The sequence below is a fragment of the Oncorhynchus clarkii genome, unplaced genomic scaffold (assembly GCF_045791955.1).
Source record: "Oncorhynchus clarkii lewisi isolate Uvic-CL-2024 unplaced genomic scaffold, UVic_Ocla_1.0 unplaced_contig_6747_pilon_pilon, whole genome shotgun sequence".
NCBI classification, from domain to species: domain Eukaryota; kingdom Metazoa; phylum Chordata; class Actinopteri; order Salmoniformes; family Salmonidae; genus Oncorhynchus; species Oncorhynchus clarkii.
Window position 1 is genome coordinate 164,526 of NW_027257996.1, and position 23,787 is coordinate 188,312.

The following is a 23,787-nucleotide window of genomic DNA, read 5'->3' on the forward strand; positions in this document are numbered from 1 at the left end:
ATCTCTATAGTGATACAGTATATATCTCTATAGTGATACAGTATATATCTCTATAGTGATACAGTATATATCTCTATAGTGATACAGTATATATCTCTATAGTGATACAGTATATATCTCTACAGTATCTATCTCTATAGTGATACAGTATCTATCTCTATAGTGATACAGTATCTATCTCTATAGTATCTATCTCTACAGTATCTATCTCTACAGTATCTATCTCTACAGTATTTATCTCTATAGAATCTATCTCTACAGTATCTATCTCTACAGTATCTATCTCTACAGTATTTATCTCTATAGTATCTATCTCTACAGTATCTATCTCTACAGTATCTATCTCTACAGTATCTATCTCTACAGTATCTATCTCTACAGTGATACAGTATCTATCTCTACAGTATCTATCTCTACTGTATATATCTCTATAGTGATACAGTATCTATCTCTACAGTATCTATCTCTACAGTATCTATCTCTACAGTATCTATCTCTACAGTATCTATCTCTACAGTGATACAGTATCTATCTCTACAGTATCTATCTCTACTGTATATATCTCTATAGTGATACAGTATCTATCTCTACAGTATCTATCTCTACAGTGATACAGTATCTATCTCTACAGTATCTATCTCTATAGTGCTACAGTATCTATCTCTATGGCTATAAGAGCTATGCTGTTCTGTAGCTGACCTTGTCATCACAGCTGCAGCCTAAGTCATCGGTCAGAGTAATGATGGGACCTGAGATGGTGGGTTTAGACACCTCCTCTGGCACGGTGGGCTTGTGGACCGGGCTCTTCAACAGGTGGTTCAGACTGCCATGAGTCCCGTTGTTAGGGGCAGGGTTCAGGCCAAGCAGGTCTATTCCATGAAAATGGACAATAAAGTATTGTATTGTTACGATTACAGTAAAAGATCTCAAGTCAATGCAACACAACTTCACTGCCCATAACGTATGAGTATGGGCTGATGAGTGCTACTGTATGCCTCCCTCAAGTAAAAAACAATAATGAAGATGCCTTACCACACATGACATTGTAAAGTTCAATGTTTTCAAAAACGGGCACTTTGGTCTTGAATTTAAACATAGGTCCATATCCAAAGAAAATGGTCTAAAGAACAGGAACAGGATGAAGGTAATGATTAATCATTTATGGCAACGAGAACACTTCAATCAAGATGAGGATAAAAACTAACATACCTGCATGCTGTTTATCTTGTTGTCATAACCGTGATCTCCTGCAAAACCACATTTCCCAGGGTGCCTCTTTCCTCCTTCTGGAGACTTCCTGTAACAGACAGCATGATGCAACAAAAAAACAAAACAATTTTCCAACATCAGACAATTCATGGTTTTAATAATATTAACTATCTACAATTCCTCACCGGGATGAAGACTATATGCAGCCTAAATAAACATCCAAGGACACTGTGTCTGATTTTCATAACATTTGATTCAAAGCAGACCACACAGATACAGCCCTACATACACAGTAACACACTGAAATCCTTATAAACCCAAGTGTAAAGGATTCAGTTTTTTCCAAGGCCGACCCGACACCACCACATTTCCCTGTAAAGCCATGTAAAAGGAAAATAGACAGTTTTTAATATGAAGTTTGCATTAAACACTACAGTCTGTGGTGTCTGTGTAGGGGACAAGCCACAAGCACGTAGAGCCTGAAAAATCACCAACAGGCAGGGAAAATGGCTAACAAATATTTCATTTAATTTGAGTATTTAATTTAAGAGACCGTTTTACTCTGCTAGCTGCAAAGCTGCTGGAGGGGGTAAGAATTTCTCACTCAGAAAGCATTAAGTTCACAACTCATGGTGCCAGCGATTTAAACTAGTCTATATCTTAGCAGGCAGGAGGAGGGATCTCAAAGATCTCTTTCATGGAGCTCTGTGGCATGCCAACTCAAACAGGGTGTTCGTCCCCATGGAGCTCTGTGGCATGCCAACTCAAACAGGGTGACGTCCCCAAGGAGCAGGCATATTCTGAACCAGCCCTCTCCTCTCTGTCCTTCAAACATTGATTTGTTTTCAGTTGTCGTCCGCGACAGACAGGCATTACCTCACGTGTTTACACAGTGACTGACAACTTTCCACTGGGTCTGACCAACACTGGGACTGATGATGACCAACATACAGAGTCTGTCCAGGTTCATGTTAACAGACACTGCCTGCTCCAGGAACAGGGTACAATAAGACACACCCCCAATAGGACACCACCCCCAATAGGACACACCCCCAATAGGACACGACCACCAATAGGACACGACCACCAATAGGACACACCACCAATAGGAAACCACCACCAATAGGACACCACCACCAATGGGACACCACCACCAATGGGACACCACCACCAATAGGACACGCCACCAATAGGACACCCCCCCAATAGGACACACCATCAATAGGACACACCATCAATAGGACACACCATCAATAGGACACCACCACCAGTAGGACACCACCATCAATAGGACACCACCACCAGTAGGACACCACCATCAATAGGACACCACCATCAATAGGACACCCCCCCCCCCATAGGACACACCCCCAATAGGACACCACCACCAGTAGGACACCATCATCAATAGGACACACACCCAATAGGACACCCCCACCAATAGGGCCCACCCCCAATAGGACACCACCACTAATAGGACACCACCCGTAGGACACCACATGCGGGACACCACTCCATAGGACACAGCATGTAGGACACCACATGTAGGACACACCACCAATAGGACACACCACCAATAGGACACACCATAGCAAAACATCTGTGGTCTATGTCTGTTTCGAAATGAGAGACAGAGAGAGAGAGACAGAGAGAGAGACAGAGAGAGAGAAAAAGAGAGAGACAGAGAGAGAGAGAGACAGAGAGAGACAGAGAGAGAGAGAGAGACAGAGACAGAGAGACAGCGACAGAGAGACAGAGAGAGGGAGAGACAGAGAGAGACAGAGAGACAGAGACAGAGAGACAGAGACAGACAGTGAAAGAGAGACAGAGAGAGGGAGAGACAGAGAGAGACAGAGAGACAGAGACAGAGAGAGACAGAGAGACAGAGACAGAGAGAGACAGAGAGACAGAGAGACAGAGACAGAGAGAGACAGAGACAGAGAGACAGAGAGGGTATAACCTTGCGATATGCCACTTCCTCTCCACTAACAGGTGGATCTCCTCTATTCTCCTGTTGTTGGCGTAGTGAAGGCGCTTGGGGAGATGCTGCTTCAGATAGGGCTTGAAGTGCTGCTCTGTCTTTTTACACTGAGGGGGCAGAACAACACGATTCCAGGTGCTCTGTAGTACAACTTTATCACCCCTATTTCATAAACTATAATTCTGTATTTTTCACCTCAACCTCTGACACCACAACACGGGTATGAATATTGGTCAGAACAATGACTTAGAGAAGACAATGTGTATGGAAATACAACGTGTATAATACTCACTGTAAGATTTGCAATAACAGATTTGGCATCATCTGAAAAAAGACAAACAGTGTTCTGATTGACTGTCGACTGTTAGGAAATGTGCCTCGTTCTACCGTACTACCGAGGACGCAGTCCATAACTGGATCAGTAGGGACACATCAACCTAGTCTGGGGACGAGGAGGCGTGCTCTTCTGAGCAGAAAGATACATGCTAAAGTTATGTTATTGTTTTGGTCTCGACTGACCTGGCCATGTGACCCAGTCAAGGATCAGGGTCACTGAGATACAGTACTCTGTCTTTCTCTACACACTTTCCAGTAACTGGAGGAATGGGTCTGCCTGTCTAAACGCAGCTTATGAGGACCACAATGGGTCTGCCTGTCTAAATGCAGACTATGAGGACCAGAATGGGTCTGCCTGTCTAAACGCAGCCTATGAGGACCACAATGGGTCTGCCTGTCTAAACGCAGCCTATGAGGACCACAATGGGTCTGCCTGTCTAAACGAAGCCTATGAGGACCACAATGGGTCTGCCTGTCTAAACGCAGCGTATGAGGATCACAATGTGTCTGCCTGTCTAAACACAGCCTATGAGGACCACAATGGGTCTGCCTGTCTAAACGCAGCCTATGAGGACCACAATGGGTCTGCCTGTCTAAATGCAGCCTATGAGGACCACAATGGGTCTGCCTGTCTAAACGCAGCCTATGAGGACCACAATGGGTCTGCCTGTCTAAACGCAGCCTATGAGGACCACAATGGGTCTGCCTGTCTAAACACAGCCTATGAGGACCACAATGGGTCTGCCTGTCTAAACGCAGCCTATGAGGACCACAATGGGTCTGCCTGTCTAAATGCAGCCTATGAGGACCACAATGGGTCTGCCTGTCTAAACACAGCCTATGAGGACCACAATGGGTCTGCCTGTCTAACGCAGCCTATGAGGACCACAATGGGTCTGCCTGTCTAAACGCAGCCTATGAGGACCACAATGGGTCTGCCTGTCTAAACGCAGCGTATGAGGACCACAATGGGTCTGCCTGTCTAAACGCAGCGTATGAGGACCACATTAGAAATAGGTCACTGATTTTGTAGTTGATTAAATCCTCAATGATTTTATTAAGGCATGTTCTTAAGGCATGTTCTTCAATACAGTATTGTGTTTTTAAATGGTCAATCAATCAATACATCAATACACCAATCAGACAAACAAACCAAACGCTCACATTTGGAGTTGTTGGGGTACCTGGAGCGGATCCTGCCCAGGGAGCCGGGGATCAGGATGATGTCATCAACAGTGGAGGGCATGTATGAGCTGAGGAACTCTGTCCTGTCACAGTGAGCCTCCTCCATACCTGAGGAACACATGTTCAGAACAGACTTTAAATCACTGCAGAATGAATACGAAGAAGAAGAATAAGGTGACTTGATTGTCTATAGTCAGAGAGAATTGGACATCGTCTAGAGCACGTGTCAAACTCATTCCATGGAGGGCCGAGTGTCTGAGGGTTTTCGATCCTGCCTTGTACTTGTTTGATGAATTGAGGTCACGAATTAGTAAATAACTCCCCTCACCTGGTTGTCTAGGGCTTAAATGAAAGGAGAAAACTAAAACCCACAGACACTAGGACCTCCATGGAATGAGTTTGACAGCCCTGGTCTAGAGGTCTGCGGAGGACGGATTTATTCATCCCGCTCACACCCGCTGGCTTTCTGTCCGACTCCCATCCGCTAACGCAAGAACTGGTCCCGAACCCAACCGCAATACTGCCATATTATTTTAGACGAATGTGACGACTCAGCTCACTTGCCAGCCATGGTTGCAGTAAATTGTGCGCCCTGTAGGAAATATAAAAATGTGCAAAAATAACCTAAGAAATAATTTCAATTACCAGAGATTCTCACGTGGACCATTATATTAGGCTATCGGTATTACTGGCATATATCAGCCAATAGGCTAGGCGTACTTTAAAGAGACCTGAGTTGGAGAGACTTTCACTTTCTCTAGAGCTACGTTTTCTTACCTCCCTTTTATGAGTGGGACGATTTTCAGACGGAGACTAATATGAGTGATCAATGTTTATTTATATATAGGCAATGTAGTAAACTATAGCCTAATCATATTTAGGAAGTACATTTTCTTGGAAAGATAACTGATCTGTGATTCCCCCCCCAGCATGTGTATTGACTAGGTAGAGTTGGTATGTATTGACTAGGGTTGGTATGTATTGACCAGGGTTGGTGTGTATTGACCAGGGTTGGTATGTATTGACCAGGGTTGGTATGTATTGACCAGGGTTGGTATGTATTGACCAGGGTTGGTATGTATTGACCAGGGTTGGTATGTATTGACCAGGGTTGGTATGTATTGACTAGGGTTGGTATGTATTGACCAGGGTTGGTATGTATTGACTAGGGTTGGTATGTATTGACCAGGGTTGGTATGTATTGACTAGGGTTGGTATGTATTGACCAGGGTTGGTGTGTATTGACCAGGGTTGGTATGTATTGACCAGGGTTGGTATGTATTGACCAGGGTTGGTATGTATTGACTAGGGTTGGTATGTATTGACCAGGGTTGGTATGTATTGACTAGGGTTGGTATGTATTGACCAGGGTTGGTATGTATTGACCAGGGTTGGTATGTATTGACTAGGGTTGGTATGTATTGACTAGGGTTGGTATGTATTGACCAGGGTTGGTATGTATTGACTAGGGTTGGTATGTATTGACCAGGGTTGGTATGTATTAACCAGGGTTGGTGTGTATTGACCAGGGTTGGTATGTATTGACCAGGGTTGGTATGTATTGACTAGGGTTGGTATGTATTGACCAGGGTTGGTATGTATTAACCAGGGTTGGTGTGTATTGACCAGGGTTGGTGTGTATTACCCAGGGTTGGTATGTATTGACCAGGGTTGGTATGTATTAACCAGGGTTGGTATGTATTGACCAGGGTTAGGGTTGGTATGTATTGACTAGGGTTGGTGTGTATTAACCAGGGTTGGTATGTATTAACCAGGGTTGGTATGTATTACCCAGGGTTGGTATGTATTGACTAGGGTTGGTGTGTATTGACCAGGGTTGGTATGTATTGACCAGGGTTGGTGTGTATTGACTAGGGTTGGTATGTATTGACCAGGGTTGGTGTGTATTGACTAGGGTTGGTGTGTATTGACCAGGGTTGGTATGTATTGACCAGGGTTGGTGTGTATTGACTAGGGTTGGTATGTATTGACCAGGTTTGGGTATGTATTGACCAGGGTTGGTATGTATTGACCAGGGTTGGTATGTATTAACCAGGGTTGGTATGTATTGACCAGGGTTGGTATGTATTAACCAGGGTTGGTATGTATTAACCAGGGTTGGTATGTATTACCCAGGGTTGGTATGTATTGACTAGGGTTGGTGTGTATTGACCAGGGTTGGTATGTATTGACCAGGGTTGGTGTGTATTGACTAGGGTTGGTATGTATTGACCAGGGTTGGTGTGTATTGACTAGGGTTGGTGTGTATTGACCAGGGTTGGTATGTATTGACCAGGGTTGGTGTGTATTGACTAGGGTTGGTATGTATTGACCAGGTTTGGGTATGTATTGACCAGGGTTGGTATGTATTGACTAGGGTTGGTATGTATTGACCAGGGTTGGTATGTATTGACTAGGGTTGGTATGTATTGACCAGGGTTAGTGTGTATTGACCAGGGTTGGTATGTATTGACCAGGGTTGGTATGTATTGACTAGGGTTGGTATGTATTGACTAGGGTTGGTATGTATTGACCAGGGTTGGTGTGTATTGACTAGGGTTGGTGTGTATTGACCAGGGTTGGTGTGTATTGACCAGGGTTGGTATGTATTGACTAGGGTTGGTGTGTATTGACCAGGGTTGGTATGTATTGACCAGGGTTGGTATGTATTGACCAGGGTTGGTATGTATTGACTAGGGTTGGTATGTATTGACCAGGGTTGGTATGTATTGACTAGGGTTGGTATGTAATGACCAGGGTTGGTATGTATTGACCAGGGTTGGTATGTATTGACTAGGTTGGTATGTATTGACCAGGGTTGGTATGTATTGACTAGGGTTGGTATGTATTGACCAGGGTTTGTATGTATTGACCAGGGTTGGTATGTATTGACTAGGGTTGGTATGTATTGACCAGGGTTTGTATGTATTGACCAGGGTTGGTATGTATTGACTAGGGTTGGTATGTATTGACTAGGGTTGGTATGTATTGACCAGGGTTGGTATGTATTAACCAGGGTTAGGGTTGGTATGTATTGACCAGGGTTGGTATGTATTGACCAGGGTTAGTGTGTATTGACCAGGGTTGGTGTGTATTGACCAGGGTTGGTGTATTGACCAGGGTTGGTGTGTATTGACTAGGGTTGGTGTGTATTGACTAGGGTTGGTATGTATTGACCAGGGTTGGTATGTATTGACTAGGGTTGGTATGTATTGACCAGGGTTGGTATGTATTGACTAGGGTTGGTATGTATTGACCAGGGTTTGTATGTATTGACCAGGGTTGGTGTGTATTGACTAGGGTTGGTGTGTATTAACTAGGGTTGGTATGTATTGACCAGGGTTGGTGTGTATTGACGACTAGGGTTGGTGTGTATTGACTAGGGTTGGTGTGTATTGACCAGGGTTAGGGTTGGTGTGAATTGACCAGGGTTGGAATGTATTGACTAGGGTTGGTGTGTATTGACTAGGGTTGGTGTGTATTGACTAGGGTTGGTGTGTATTGACCAGGGTTAGGGTTGGTGTGAATTGACCAGGGTTGGAATGTATTGACTAGGGTTGGTGTGTATTGACCAGGGGTAGGGTGGGTATGTATTGACCAGGGTTAGGGTCAGGGGTCAAGGCGGTTGTGCAGCAGTACCGTGATCTCCCACCATGATGATGTTGACACATCGGTGGAGTTTCATCTGTTTCAGGCCGTCCATCAGCTGACCAATTATCTTATCAATCTCCTTCAGAGGGTTGTTCAGCTGCAGCACAGAATACACTGATCAATATTCACACAGCAATCACAACGATCAGGGGATATCATAGAAGTATTGATCCCCATACAGATCATCAAAATACCTCATCATTATTAGACACTGAACATAACACAATCAGCAGCAGTAAAATAACAATGTGGAGGCTATATACAGGGTATTACGGTACTGAGTCAATGTGGAGGTTATATACAGGGTATTACGGTACTGAGTCAATGTGGAGGCTATATACAGGGTGTTACGGTACAGAGTCAATGTGGAGGCTATATACAGGGTATTACGGTACTGAGTCAATGTGGAGGCTATATACAGGGTGTTACGGTACTGAGTCAATGTGGAGGCTATATACAGGGTGTTACGGTACAGAGTCAATGTGGAGGCTATATACAGGGTATTACGGTACAGAGTCAATGTGGAGGCTATATACAGGGTGTTACGGTACAGAGTCAATGTGGAGGCTATATACAGGGTGTTACGGTACTGAGTCAATGTGGAGGCTATATACAGGGTGTTACGGTACAGAGTCAATGTGGAGGCTATATACAGGGTGTTACGGTACAGAGTCAATGTGGAGGCTATATACAGGGTGTTACGGTACAGAGTCAATGTGGAGGCTATATACAGGGTGTTACGGTACAGAGTCAATGTGGAGGCTATATACAGGGTGTTACGGTACTGAGTCAATGTGGAGGCTATATACAGGGTGTTACGGTACTGAGTCAATGTGGAGGCTATATACAGGGTGTTACGGTACTGAGTCAATGTGGAGACTATATACAGGGTGTTACGGTACAGAGTCAATGTGGAGGTTATATACAGGGTGTTACGGTACAGAGTCAATGTGGAGGCTATATACAGGGTGTTACGGTACAGAGTCAATGTGGAGGCTATATACAGGGTGTTACGGTACAGAGTCAATGTGGAGGCTATATACAGGGTGTTACGGTACAGAGTCAATGTGGAGTCTATATACAGGGTATTACGGTACAGAGTCAATGTGGAGGTTATATACAGGGTGTTACGGTACTGAGTCAATGTGGAGGCTATATACAGGGTGTTACGGTACAGAGTCAATGTGGAGGCTATATACAGGGTGTTACGGTACAGAGTCAATGTGGTGGCTATATACAGGGTGTTACGGTACAGAGTGGTGCCCACTGCTACTGTTTAATTATTTGTTACTTTTATTTCTCTATGTTTTACTTATTAAGACTTATTTTTCTTAAAACTTCTTAATTAAGCATTGTTGGTTAAGGCCTTGTAAGTAAACATTTCACTGTAAGGTATGTCGTATTCGGCGCATGTGACAAATACAATTTGACTAGAAATACAAAATGGTTAATCAATTCCACACTGTACAAGTCATGCATGTACATGCCTGGGTTTGTTTGAGGCCTTGCTATGGCTGGACAGTTGAAACAGAAAGCCAGTGTTTACTACAGTGTTGTAGATTGTTCTGTATGTAACTAGCTCCATCTGGCATGAGTGCTGCTGTCGTGAGTGCTGCTTAACACATACTCAGGTCCCGGTAGTCTGAACCACAACTGTCTCTCCCCCTCAGACTCTGCCCTAGACCCAGCCTCAGCCCTATAGACCCAGCCCCCAGCCTCAGACCCCAGCCTCAGCCTCCAGCCCCAGCCCTAGACCCAGCCTCCAGCCCCCAGCCCCCAGCCTCCAGCCTCCAGCCCCCAGCCTCCAGCCCCCAGCCTCCAGCTCACCTCAGTGCTCATGGGCCCCAGCTTGTGGCCAAACGTGTCCGGCTGCTCGGAGTGCATGGCGTAAACATACGGCCTGAAACAACACAGGTGGAAGGGAATCTTAGGTTGGCCATGTGTATCCTCTACCACCCCCAGGTCTCAAATACAGGGCTAGGATATGGCAGCAAAGTTACTTACTCAAAGTCAGATGGAGATTGCTGCTAAGCATAGAGCGGCCATCTTGGATGCATGTAGAGGATGGGGTTTCACTGCTGGTATATCATTGCAGATAGTAACAGCCTAAAGAAGAGGATACAAGAAGCTGACTTTACCTCTCTCCATCTGGCAGATGAAGCCATTGTAGCATGGTCAGGACTCTCCTCTCCAACGGGATGGACCTGGAAAGACACATCAGATGAGTTCATTATATGGAGGACAAAATGGAGATCACTGAACAAAATGTATGGGGTGCTGTGTATCAATGGCTTTACTGTGTCTAGGGTGCTGTGTCTGGGAGGCTGTGTCTGGGGTGCTGTGTCTGGGAGGCTGTGTCTGGGAGGCTGTGTCTGGGGGGCTGTGTCTGGGGTGCTGTGTCTGGGAGGCTGTGTCTGGGAGGCTGTGTCTGGGGTGTTGTGTCTGGGAGGCTGTGTATCAATGTTTTACTGTGTCTGGGAGGCTGTGTCTGGGGTGCTGTGTCTGGGAGGCTGTGTATCAATGTTTTACTGTGTATTATAACACCACATTTGATCCTTTCTGTTTGCATCCAGGAAAACTGCCAGATTAGAACCACTAAAGACATTATAACAGGCCTATATAGTCATGCACCAGATTAGAACCACTACAGACATTATAACAGGCCTATATAGTCATGCACCAGATTAGAACCACTACAGACATTATAACAGGCCTATATAGTCATGCACCAGATTAGAACCACTACAGACATTATAACAGGCCTATATAGTCCTGGGGTACACCAGATTAGAACCACTACAGACATTATAACAGGCCTATATAGTCCTGCACCAGATTAGAACCACTACAGACATTATAACAGGCCTATATAGTCCTGGGGTACACCAGATTAGAACCACTACAGACATTATAACAGGCCTATATAGTCCTGGGGTACACCAGATTAGAACCACTAAAGACATTATAACAGACCTATATAGTCCTGGGGTACACCAGATTAGAACCACTACAGACATTATAACAGGCCTATATAGTCCTAGAATACACCAGATTAGAACCACTAAAGACATAACAGGCCTATTTAGTCCTGGGGTACATCCCTCTCCTTCCCCCCTGGATGTCTTTGAACCTCAAAGCCTCCCCTCCTGTTCCTATCTTGTGGGCCACAAACAGACCTCCATCCTCCAGCCCACTAGGCACAGCTGCCAACCATCAACCCCAGGGTTTGCCTCTCTAACTGGGGCTTGACATGTGGGGGAGCTGGGGGGGGGGGTAGATCTTATCCCACTAAATCACTACAGGGGGGATTCTCTTCTTCTCAACCCCTCTGGTGTTGGTTAAGACCTCCCTGGAGTTGGTCTTAACAGAAACTCCACAAAGCTACAACCACAACTCCCGTCATCTCCAGACCTCATTGGTTAAATAATACAGTCTTATACTGTACTGTAAAGTGACCCCTCCTCCTCCTCCTCCTCAGTGCCCTGGGCCCCCCCCCCTCCTCCTCCTCAGTGCCCTGCCCCCCCCCTCCTCCTCCTCCTCCTCAGTGCCCTGCCCCCCCCCCCTCCTCCTCCTCAGTGCCCTGGCCCCCTCTCCCCCCCCTCCCCAGTGCCCTGGGCCCCCCCTCCTCCTCCTCAGTGCCCTGCCCCCCCCCCTCCTCCTCCTCAGTGCCCTGGTCCCCCCCCCCCCCCTCCCCAGTGCCCTGGGGCCCCCCCTCCCCCTCCTCAGTGCCCTGCCCCCCCCTCCCCCTCCTCAGTGCCCTGGGCCCCCCTCCTCCTCCTCAGTGCCCTGGTCCCCCCCCCTCCTCCTCCTCAGTGCCCTGCCCCCCCCCCCTCCTCCTCCTCCTCCTCCTCAGTGCCCTGGGCCCCCCCCCGCCTCCTCCTCAGTGCCCTGGTTCACCCCCCCCCCCTCCCCCTCCTCCTCCCCAGTGCTCTGGGCCCCCCCGCTCCCCGCCCCCCCCCTCCTCCTCAGTGCCCTGGTTCACCCCCCCCCCCCCCCCCCTCCCCCCACCTCCTCCCCTCCTCAGGAAGTGCACCTTGAAATGCACTTTGTCACTGCTTTTGAAGGAGTCCCCCCCCAGCTGGCCAAGTTCACATGCAGGCGCCCCGTTTTACGTTAAAAGGCCGATTTGAGTCAAATTGCTCTCAAAACAGTTAGGTCTGTACTCCTCTGAACTGAAGTCTGCCTCAAAGGCCTCTGTGTCTTATGCATGTGTGATGCATTGTGTTTTTTTAGCAGCCTGCAACGCGTTCTGTTAGCCAGAGTACAACTAAACAAGAACATGTCCATGTAGTTTCCAGACATCTCCAACTGAAATCCACAACAGTGTTATGACAATATAATAGCAACACTTTCTGTTGTGTTTTGTCTTTGAGAGTAGACTGTCTTTGAGAGTTGTGTTTTGTCTTTGAGAGTAGACTGTCTTTGAGAGTTGTGTTTTGTCTTTGAGAGTAGACTGTCTTTGAGAGTAGTGTTTTGTCTTTGAGAGTAGACTGTGTTTGAGAGTTGTGTTTTGTCTTTGAGAGTAGACTGTCTTTGAGAGTTGTGTTTTGTCTTTGAGAGTAGACTGTCTTTGAGAGTATTGTTTTGTCTTTGAGAGTAGACTGTCTTTGAGAGTAGTGTTTTGTCTTTGAGAGTAGACTGTCTTTGAGAGTAGTGTTTTGTCTTTGAGAGTAGACTGTCTTTGAGAGTAGTGTTTTGTCTTTGAGAGTAATGTTTTGTCTTTGAGAGTAGACTGTCTTTGAGAGTTGTGTTTTGTCTTTGAGAGTAGACTGTCTTTGAGAGTTGTGTTTTGTCTTTGAGAGTAGACTGTCTTTGAGAGTAGTGTTTTGTCTTTGAGAGTAGACTGTCTTTGAGAGTAGTGTTTTGTCTTTGAGAGTAGACTGTCTTTGAGAGTTGTGTTTTGTCTTTGAGAGTAGACTGTCTTTGAGAGTTGTGATTTGTCTTTGAGAGTAGACTGTCTTTGAGAGTTGTGTTTTGTCTTTGAGAGTAGACTGTCTTTGAGAGTAGTGTTTTGTCTTTGAGAGTAGACTGTCTTTGAGAGTAGACTGTCTTTGAGAGTAGACTGTCTTTGAGAGTAGTGCTTTGTCTTTGAGAGTAGACTGTCTTTGAGAGTAGACTGTCTTTGAGAGTAGACTGTCTTTGAGAGTAGACTGTCTTTGAGAGTAGTGTTTTGTCTTTGAGAGTAGACTGTCTTTGAGAGTAGTGTTTTGTCTTTGAGAGTAGTGCTGAGCCACTAATGCTTTTCTAGGTCCATTTAAAAATATCACGCTTTTTAAATTTCAGTTTCGATATCATTATTTTTTTTCCCATTAAATGCATTATAAAATAATTACAAAAACAATTGAGCTTTTTAATGGAAATTCCAAAGCCAAAAATAGTTAACATTAAATTTCCAAAACACTGAAATATTCCATTGTCTCCGTCAGGTCCACATAGGGTAGACATCAATTAAAAATTAAAAATAAATTACTATGAAATAATACAATATTGGTATATTACTTTGTATTTTTCATTCCTTAAAGTCATCATCTCATCTCTGCTAAGGCAGTAGCAACCAAACAGACAGACCATCTAATGTTATCTCTATCTCTCTCGGTGTGTTGTGTCCATTCATCTCTCATGCGGTCTGTGTGTATCTAACCTAATGTAGCAGGCATAAAAGAGAATTATCTTCTCTGCCTGACCCAGAAAAAACAGGTGCAATGGATTATGGTCAATATAGTTATTTACCACATTTCTGCGCTTATTAACAAGGTTGAATATTTGCTTAATGAAAACTACATCTCCCTTCAACCCAGCATCCCACATAGTTCTTGATTTCTCTCATGAATGATTTTGATTTCTCCCTAGAGAAACAGCGCGTTGAGCTCACAAAACAAATTTACTACGTTGAATTCAAGTAATTGAATCGATGTTGATCAAATTAGTTGTTAAATAACCAAAAAAATGCAAGAAATGTCAGTTAATCGCTAGGCACTACTTGAGAATTATGAGGAGTATATTGACAGGCTGTGAGCTGTGTGGTGATACAGTTTGTGGGACATCATATCTTTACATTGAGAAGAGGGGAATATGATACAAATGGCCTTGAACAGATTTTTTTCAGATGTGGTGTAGAGAGAGAGAGAGAGAGAGAGAGAGAGGGGAGGTGGTGGTTAGGGGGAGAGTGAGAGAGAGAGGTAGTCAGACAGAGAGAGAGAGAGGTAGACAGTGAGAGAGAGAGGGGAGGTGGTGGTTAGGGGGAGAGTGAGAGAGAGAGGTAGTCAGAGACAGAGAGAGAGAGGTAGTCAGACAGAGAGAGAGAGGTAGACAGAGAGAGAGAGAGGGGAGGTGGTGGTTAGGGGGAGAGTGAGAGAGAGAGGTAGTCAGACAGAGAGAGAGAGGTAGACAGAGAGAGAGAGGGGAGGTGGTGGTTAGGGGGAGAGAGAGAGAGAGGTAGTCAGAGAGAGAGAGGTAGACAGAGAGAGAGAGAGGTAGACAGAGAGAGAGAGAGAGGTAGACAGAGAGAGAGAGAGAGAGAGGTAGACAGAGAGAGAGAGAGGTAGACAGAGAGAGAGAGAGAGAGGTAGACAGACAGAGAGAGACAGAGGTAGACAGAAAGAGCGAGAGAGGTAGACAGACAGAGAGGGTGTGGGGGAGAGAGGGAGAGACTTACACAGGCCAGAAGAAAGTGCCAGCTTTCACCCCCTGCTTCACTGCTGTAATCCAGATCTAGGACAAGAATAAAAGTGAATATAACCACAGTAAATTATCTGTAAAACTGTGATATAAGACAATATAATTTATCATGTAATGGCATATAACACCTTTAAGGACAATGGGAAAATCCATTTTTGTCAACAAAGGTTCTTCAAAAGCGTTTGTGACCTTAAACCACGAGAGAGAGAGAGAGAGAGAGAGAGAGAGAGAGAGAGAGAGAGAGAGAGAGAGAGAGAGAGAGAGAGAGAGAGAGAGAGAGAGAGAGAGAGAGAGAGAGAGAGAGAGAGAGAGAGAGAGAGAGAGAGAGAGAGAGAGAGAGAGAGAGAGAGAGAGAGAGAGAGAGAGAGAGAGAGAGACCTGGCCAGCTGTCAGTAAGGCCATTACTGTGCAAATAGAACACAGATGCAGGCCTTCTAGTTTGGGAGGGGAGGCTTCTAGAATGGGAGGGAGGGCCTATAGAATGGGAGGGAGGGCTTCTAGAATGGGAGGGAGGGCTTCTAGAATGGGATGGGGGCTTCTAGAATAGGATGGGAGCTTCTAGAATGGGATGGGGGCTTCTAGAGTGACTTACAGTGCCTTTAGAAAATATTCATACCCCTTAACTTATTCCACATTCTGTTGTTACAGCCTAAAAAGTGGTCATCAATCTACACACAATATCCCATAATGACAAAGTGAAAACAGGTTTCTAGACATTTCATAAAATTAATTGAAAATTAAATACAGAAATATCTCATTTATACAAGTATTCACACCCCTGAGTCTATACGTGTTAGAATCACCTTTGGCAGCGATTACAGCTGTGTGTCTTTCTGGGTAAGTTTCTAAAAGCTTTGCACCCCTGGATTGTACAATATTTGCAGAATATTCAAGCACTGTCAAGTTGGTTGTTGATCATTGCTAGACAGACATTTTCTTGACAAGTCTTGCCATAGATTTTCAAACCGATTTGAGTCAAAACTAGGCCACTCAAGAACATTCAATGTCATCTTGGTGAGCAACTCCAGTGTATATTTTGCCTTCTGTTTTAAGTTACTGTCCTGCTGAAAAGTGAATGTCTCCCAGTCTGTTGGAAAGCAGACTCAACAAGGTTTTCCTCTAGGATTTTGCCTGTGCTCAGCTCTATTCAGTTTATTTTTATCCTAAAAAACTCCCAATCCTTGCCAATGACAAGCATACCCATAACATGATGCAACCACCACCATGCTTGAAAATATGGAGATTGGTACTCAGTAATGTGTATATTAGATTTGCCCCAAACATAACACTTTGTATCCAGGATATAAAGTTAATTTCTTTGCCACATTTTTTTACTTTAGTATCTTGTTGCAAACAGGATGCATGTTTTAGAATATTTGTATTCTGTACAGACTTCCTTCTTTTCACTCTGTCAATTAGGTTAGTGTTGTGGAGTAACTACAATGTTGTTGATCCATCCTCAGTTTTCTCCTATCACAGCCATTCAACTCTGTAACTGTTTTAAAGTCACCATTGGCCTCATGGTGAAATCCCTGAGCGGTTTCCTTCCTCTCTGGCAACTGAGTTAGGAAGGACGCCTGTATCTTCATAGTGACTCAGTGTGTTGATACCCCATCCAAAGTGTAATTCCTAACTTCACCATTCTCAAAGGGATATTCAATGTCTGCTTCTGTATCTTTACCCATCTACCAATAGGAGCCCTTCTTTGTGAGGCATTGGAAAACCTCCTTGGTCTTTGTGGTTGAATCTGCTCGACTGAGGGACCTGACAGATAATTGTATGTGTGGGGTACAGAGATGAGGCAGTCATTCAAAAAAATCATTTTAAACACTATTATTGCACACAGAGTGAGTCCATGCAACTTATTATGTGACTTGTTAAGTAATTTATGCCATAACAAAGGGGTTCAATACTAATTGACTCAAGACCTTTCAGCTTTCCATTTGTAATTCATTTATAAAAATATAATTCCACTTTGACATTATGGGGTATTGTGTGGAAGAGCAGTGAAACTCAATCTCAATGGAATCCATTTTAAATTCAGGCTGTAACACAAGGAAATGTGTAACAAGTCACGGGGTGTGAATCCTTTGTGAAGGCGCTGTATGACTGAACCACAGAACAGAACAGAGAGAGTCGGGCCTCACCGGCTGTCCTCCCCACCAACGGTGATTCAGCTTCTCTCGACCCCGCAGGTTAAAGTTGGCATCAAACACAGGGTCATGCATGGAGTTGCCAACGATGCCATGGGACTCAGGGTACAGGCCCTACAGGAGGTCAGGACGGAGGTGTTAACCCGTTGAGGCTGGATGTTACATTACGGCAAAACTGAAGCTAAAATGTTCAGCTGAGTTCAGCAAGGAGGAAGAAAAAGGATGATTGACCAGTACGTACCGTTGCAAGAGTATAGAGATTGGGGAACGTTTTCGTGGGGTACACGGGTCTCATGTAAGGAGCATGGGTACCACAGGCTCCTAGAGGTAAAAAGGCACAAACAGATATGATGCAATGGTACGGGCTCCCGAGTGGCACAGCGGTCTAAGACACTGCATCTCAGTGCTATAGGCGTCACTACAGACATCCTGGTTCGATTCCAGGCTGTATCACAACCAGCCGTGATTGAGAGTCCCATAAGGCGGCACACAATTGGCCCAGCGTCGTCCGGGTTAGGGTTTGGCCGGGGTAGGCCTTCACTGACTTGCCTAAATAAGAATTAGTTCTTAACTGACTTGCCTAGTGGGTTAATAAAGTGTAAGCTCGGGGGTTTACCTTCCGGTTACTAGTCCAACGCTCTAACCACTAGGCTACCCTGCCGCCCCAAATGAAGCCTTGTTATGGATGATTCATAATATCTTACTAAGTTTCTCGATGTTGGGGATCACTGTGCTTCCTCTCTTCATGTAGGAGGCTCTGAACCCATCCACTGACACCATGATGAGAGGGGGACGGACAAACCTGGGGACAAAAGATCATGAGACTATCTCTGATGTTCTTACGGGTTTTTTTTTTAAGTTTTGAAAGGTTAAACAAAAAATGTTTTTTATAAAAAAGGTCTGAAGTGTGTAAATGGGATCTCTTACCCAGCCGGACATTCATGGGTTCTAATGTCTTCACAGTCATCCTGCAACCAAGTAGTGTCCCCTTACAAAGAAAGAGTTAAGAGTTAATATGAGGGTTCAATATAACTTTCCACTACCACTATATAGGATACAGTCAGAGAGGTACATGACCAGTCAAAAGATTTAGAACACCAAGGGTTTTTCTTTATTTTTGCTATTTTCTACATTATAGAGTAATAGTAATAACACATATGGAATCATGTAGTAACCAAAAAAGTGTTAAACAAATCAAAATATATTTTAGATTTGAGATTCTTCAAATAGCCACCCTTTGCCTTGATGATAGCTTTGCACACTCTTGGAATTCTCTCAACCAGCTTCACCTGGAATGCTTTTCCAACAGTCTTGAAGGAGTTCCCACATATGCTGAGCACTTGTTTGCTGCTATTTCCTTCACTCTGCGGTCCGACTCATCTCAAACCATCTCAATTTGGTTGAGGTCAGGTGATTGTGGAGGCCAGGTCATCTGATGCAGCACTCCATCCTCCCCCTTCTTGCTCAAATAGCCCTTATACAGCCTGGAGGTGTGTTGAGTCATTGTCCTGTTGAAAAACAATTGGTAGTCCCACTAAGCCCAAACCAGATGGGATGGCGTATCGCTGCAGAATGCTGTGATAGCCATGCTGGTTAAATGTGCCTTGAATTCTAAATAAATCACAGACATTGTCACCGGCAATGCACCCCCACACCATAACACCTCCTCCTCCATGCTTTACGGTGGGAAATACACATGCAGAGATCATCCGTTCACCTACTCTGCGTCTCATAATGACACAGTGGTTGGAGCCAAAAATCTCCAATTTGGACTCATCAGACCAAAGGACAGATTTCCACTGATCTAATGTCCAATGCTCGTGTTTCTTGGCCCAAGCAAGTCTCTTCTTCTTATCGGTGTCCTTTAGTAATGGTTTCTTTGCAGCAATTCGACCACGAAGGCCTGAGTCTCTGAACAGCTGATGTTGAGATGTGTCTGTTACTTGAACTCTGTGAAGCATTTATTTGGGCTGCAATTTCTGAGGCTGGTAACTCTAATGAACTTATAATCCTCAGCAGCAGAGGTAACTCTGGGTCTTCCTTTCCTGTGGCGGTCCTCATGAGAGCCAGTTTCATCATAGCGCTTGATGGTTTTTGCGACTGCACTTGAAGAAACTTTCAAAGTTCTTGAAATTGACTGACCTTCATGTCTTAAAGTAATGATGGTCTGTAGTTTCTCTTTGCTTATTTGAGCTGTTCTTGCCATAATATGGACTTGGTTGTTTACCAAATAAGGCTATCTTCTGTATACCACCTCTACTTTGTCACAACACAACTGATTGGTTGAAACGCATTAAGAATTAAATAAATTCCACAAATTAACTTGGTTGAGGTTATTGAAATGAGGTTCATTGAAATGCATTCCAGGTGACTACCTCATGAAGCTGGTTGAGAGAATGCCAAGAGTGTGCAAAGTTGTCATCAAGGCAAAGGGTGGCTATTTGAAGAATCTCAAATATAAAATATATTTTGATTTGTTTAACACTTTTTGGGTTACTACATGATTCCATATGTGTTATTTCATAGTTTTTATGTCTTCACTATTATTCAACAATGTAGAAAATAGTAAAAATAAAGAAAAACCCTTGAATGAGTAGGTGTTGTAAAGCTTTGGACCGATAGTGTATGTCATGACAACAACAGTCAGAAGGGTTGGCTAAAGCACACGCAGCACTAGTATCAGGGTGAGAGACATCTAGTATCAGTGTCTAACCTTTACAGAGTGTTTTGTAGTTGGTACAGCAGTCTCCTTTGGCCAGACAGTCCTCAGAACAGTGACAGGCATGCTGGTCCTTCCTGGTCTCTCCACAGCGCTCCTTACTGCACTCAAACCCTCCCTCTGGACACAATCAATCATTTATTCAATCAATTAATGAGAGAGGATGTTACATAGGTAACAACAACCCATTAGAACTGCATCAGGGTGTCCCATTCAACAATGAGTCAAGTCATCATAAGGTCATATACAGTGCCTTGCGAAAGTATTCAGCCCCCTTGAACTTTGCGACCTTTTGCCACATTTCAGGCTTCAAACATAAAGATATAAAACTGTATTTTTTTGTGAAGAATCAACAACAAGTGGGACACAATCATGAAGTGGAACGACATTTATTGGATATTTCAAACTTTTCTAACAAATCAAAAACTGAAAAATTGGGCGTGCAAAATTATTCAGCCCCCTTAAGTTAATACTTTGTAGCGCCACCTTTTGCTGCGATTACAGCTGTAAGTCGCTTGGGGTATGTCTCTATCAGTTTTGCACATCGAGAGACTGACATTTTTTCCCATTCCTCCTTGCAAAACAGCTCGAGCTCAGTGAGGTTGGATGGAGAGCATTTGTGAACAGCAGTTTTCAGTTATTTCCACAGATTCTCGATTGGATTCAGGTCTGGACTTTGACTTGGCCATTCTAACACCTGGATATGTTTATTTTTTAACCATTCCATTGTAGATTTTGCTTTATGTTTTGGATCATTGTCTTGTTGGAAGACAAATCTCCGTCCCAGTCTCAGGTCTTTTGCAGACTCCATCAGGTTTTCTTCCAAAATGGTCCTGTATTTGGCTCCATCCATCTTCCCATCAATTTTAACCATCTTCCCTGTCTCTGCTGAAGAAATGCAGGCCCAAACCATGATGCTGCCACCACCATGTTTGACAGTGGGGATGGTGTGTTCAGCTGTGTTGCTTTTACGCCAAACATAACGTTTTGCATTGTTGCCAAAAAGTTCAATTTTGGTTTCATCTGACCAGAGCACCTTCTTCCACATGTTTGGTGTGTCTCCCAGGTGGCTTGTGGCAAACTTTAAACGACACTTTTTATGGATATCTTTAAGAAATGGCTTTCTTCTTGCCACTCTTCCATAAAGGCCAGATTTGTGCAATATACGACTGATTGTTGTCCTATGGACAGAGTCTCCCACCTCAGCTGTAGATCTCTGCAGTTCATCCAGAGTGATCATGGGCCTCTTGGCTGCATCTCTGATCAGTCTTCTCCTTGTATGAGCTGAAAGTTTAGAGGGACGGCCAGGTCTTGGTAGATTTGCAGTGGTCTGATACTCCTTCCATTTCAATATTATCGTTTGCACAGTGCTCCCTGGGATGTTTAAAGCTTGGGAAATATTTTTGTATCCAAATCCGTCTTTAAACTTCTTCACAACAGTATCTCGGACCTGCCTGGTGTGTTCCTTGTTCTTCATGATGCTCTCTGCGCTTTTAACGGACCTCTGAGACTATCACAGTGCAGGTGCATTTATACGGAGACTTGATTACACACAGGTGGATTGTATTTATCATCATTAGTCATTTAGGTCAACATTGGATCATTCAGAGATCCTCACTGAACTTCTGGAGAGAGTTTGCTGCACTGAAAGTAAAGGGGCTGAATAATTTTGCACGCTCAATTTTTCAGTTTTTGATTTGTTAAAAAAGTTTGAAATATCCAATAAATGTCGTTCCACTTCATGATTGTGTCCCACTTGTTGTTGATTCGACACAAAAAAATACAGTTTTATATCTTTATGTTTGAAGCCTGAAATGTGGCAAAAGCTCGCAAAGTTCAAGGGGGCCGAATACTTTCGCAAGGCACTGTACATGAGGTAGAAACTGACAGAGATGGTGATGGTCAGTAAGTAAAGCGTGTGTTCATTTTGAACCCTACATTGATGCAATACAACGTACTGAACATTCTGGAACATGTACAACTTGGACTGGGGAAGAGGGGTTGAACTGAGATGTAAGACCACCATGTTGAGGGAACATGAAAGGGAGCAGGGGGGACCACCAACCCAGACAGACAGGCTGGCAGGCTTCAGGCTTACCTGTTCTCAAGCAGTGCTCATCAAAATCCTGGCAGCAGCTGTTATAGGTTTTACATAAGTTGTCACAGCGGCAGTTGGGAGGTTCAGCCTCGTCCAATTCAAAGCATCTGTTCTTGCAGGATCCTGACGTGCTGATCCACGGGGAGTCTGAAGGAGCTGGCAGAGAGAGAGAGACAACCATTAACAACTACTGAGGGAGATGAAAGGGAGAGAGAGAGAGAGTCAACCATTAACAACTACTGAGGGAGATGAAAGGGAGAGAGAGAGAGAGAGAGAGAGAGAGAGAAAGAGAGAGAGAGAGAGAGAGACAACCGTTAATATCTACTGAGGGAGCTGGCAGGGGGGAGAGAGAGAGAGAGAGAGAGAGACAACCGTTAATATCTACTGAGGGAGCTGGCAGGGAGAGAGAGAGAGACAACCATTAATATCTACCTAGGGAGCTGTCAGGGATAGAGAGACAACCGTTAATATCTACTGAGGGAGCTGTCAGGGAGAGAGAGAGAGAGAGAGAGAGAGAGAGAGAGAACCATTAATATCTACTGAGGGAGCTGTCAGAGATAGAGAGACAACCGTTAATATCTACTGAGGGAGCTGGCAGGGAGAGAGCGACAACCGTTAATATCTACTGAGGGAGAGAGAGACAACCGTTAATATCTACTGCGGGAGCTGGCAGGGAGAGAGAGAGAGGGAGAGAGAGAGAGAGAGACAACCGTTAATATCTACTGAGGGAGCTGGCAGGGAGAGAGAGAGACAACCGTTAATATCTACTGAGGGAGCTGTCAGGGAGAGAGAGAGAGAGAGACAACCGTTAATATCTACTGGGGGAGCTGTCAGGGAGAGAGAGAGAGAGAGAGACAACCGTTAATATCTACTGAGGGAGCTGTCAGAGAGAGAGAGAGAGAACCATTAATATCTACTGAGGGAGCTGTCAGGGAGAGAGAGAGAGACAACCATTAATATCTACTGAGGGAGCTGGCAGAGAGAGAGAGACAACCATTAATATCTACTGAGTGAGCTGTTAGGGAGAGAGAGATAACCGTTAATATCTACCTAGGGAGCTGTCTAAGGGAGGGAGAAAGAGAGAGAGAGAGAGAGAGAGAGAGAGAGAGAACCGTTAATATCTACTGAGGGAGCTGTCAGGGAGAGAGAGAGAGAGAGAGAGAGAGAGAGACAGCTGTTAATATCTACTGAGGGAGCTGTCAGGGAGAGAGAGAGACAACCGTTAATATCTACTGAGGGAGCTGTCAGGGAGAGAGAGAGAGACAACCGTTAATATCTACTGAGGAAGCTGTCAGGGAGAGAGAGAGAGACAACCGTTAATATCTACTGAGGGAGCTGGCAGGGAGAGAGAGAGAGACAACCGTTAATATCTACTGAGGGAGCTGTCAGAAAGAGAGAGAGAGACAACCGTTTATATCTACTGAGGGAGCTGTCAGGGAGAGAGAGAGAGAGACAACCGTTAACATCTACTGGAGATATACTCTGAGAAAACTAGGTAGCACCTTTTTTTATGAGAGAGTATTGCAAGAGAAGCTTGGAGTATACTCTGAATCCATGCTCTGTTTCACTATTGAAAATAGAGCATGGATTCAGTCACTATGGATCCACAGCTGCTAGTAAGACAGTTCTATTTGGGTTTTAAAAATGTCTCTACTACTCAACACTTCCCTGAGGTTGGGGAGAGGAACACTTCCCTGAGGTTGTGGAGAGGAACACCTCCCTGAGGTTGGGGAGAGGAACACCTCCCTGAGGTTGGGGAGAGGAACACCTCCCTGAG

At 44.6% G+C, this 23,787-nt stretch overlaps 1 protein-coding gene across 1 annotated transcript in view; it reads right to left on the reverse strand.

The window, feature by feature from the left end:
• The window catches only part of LOC139394437 (autotaxin-like), a 49,094-nt gene that overhangs the window by 22,140 nt on the left and 3,167 nt on the right, over positions 1-23,787 (reverse strand). Inside the window, exons 3-18 of the mRNA XM_071142503.1 lie at positions 22,011-22,166; positions 19,907-20,032; positions 18,121-18,181; positions 17,898-17,995; positions 17,435-17,514; positions 17,188-17,307; positions 15,018-15,073; positions 10,501-10,566; positions 10,190-10,262; positions 8,351-8,459; positions 4,691-4,819; positions 3,483-3,514; positions 3,170-3,297; positions 1,210-1,297; positions 1,033-1,120; positions 700-869 (exon numbers count right to left, since the gene is read on the reverse strand). Coding sequence (XP_070998604.1) covers positions 700-869; positions 1,033-1,120; positions 1,210-1,297; positions 3,170-3,297; positions 3,483-3,514; positions 4,691-4,819; positions 8,351-8,459; positions 10,190-10,262; positions 10,501-10,566; positions 15,018-15,073; positions 17,188-17,307; positions 17,435-17,514; positions 17,898-17,995; positions 18,121-18,181; positions 19,907-20,032; positions 22,011-22,166 — 1,580 coding nt within the window. The remainder of the gene's footprint in view (positions 1-699; positions 870-1,032; positions 1,121-1,209; positions 1,298-3,169; positions 3,298-3,482; positions 3,515-4,690; positions 4,820-8,350; positions 8,460-10,189; positions 10,263-10,500; positions 10,567-15,017; positions 15,074-17,187; positions 17,308-17,434; positions 17,515-17,897; positions 17,996-18,120; positions 18,182-19,906; positions 20,033-22,010; positions 22,167-23,787) is intronic.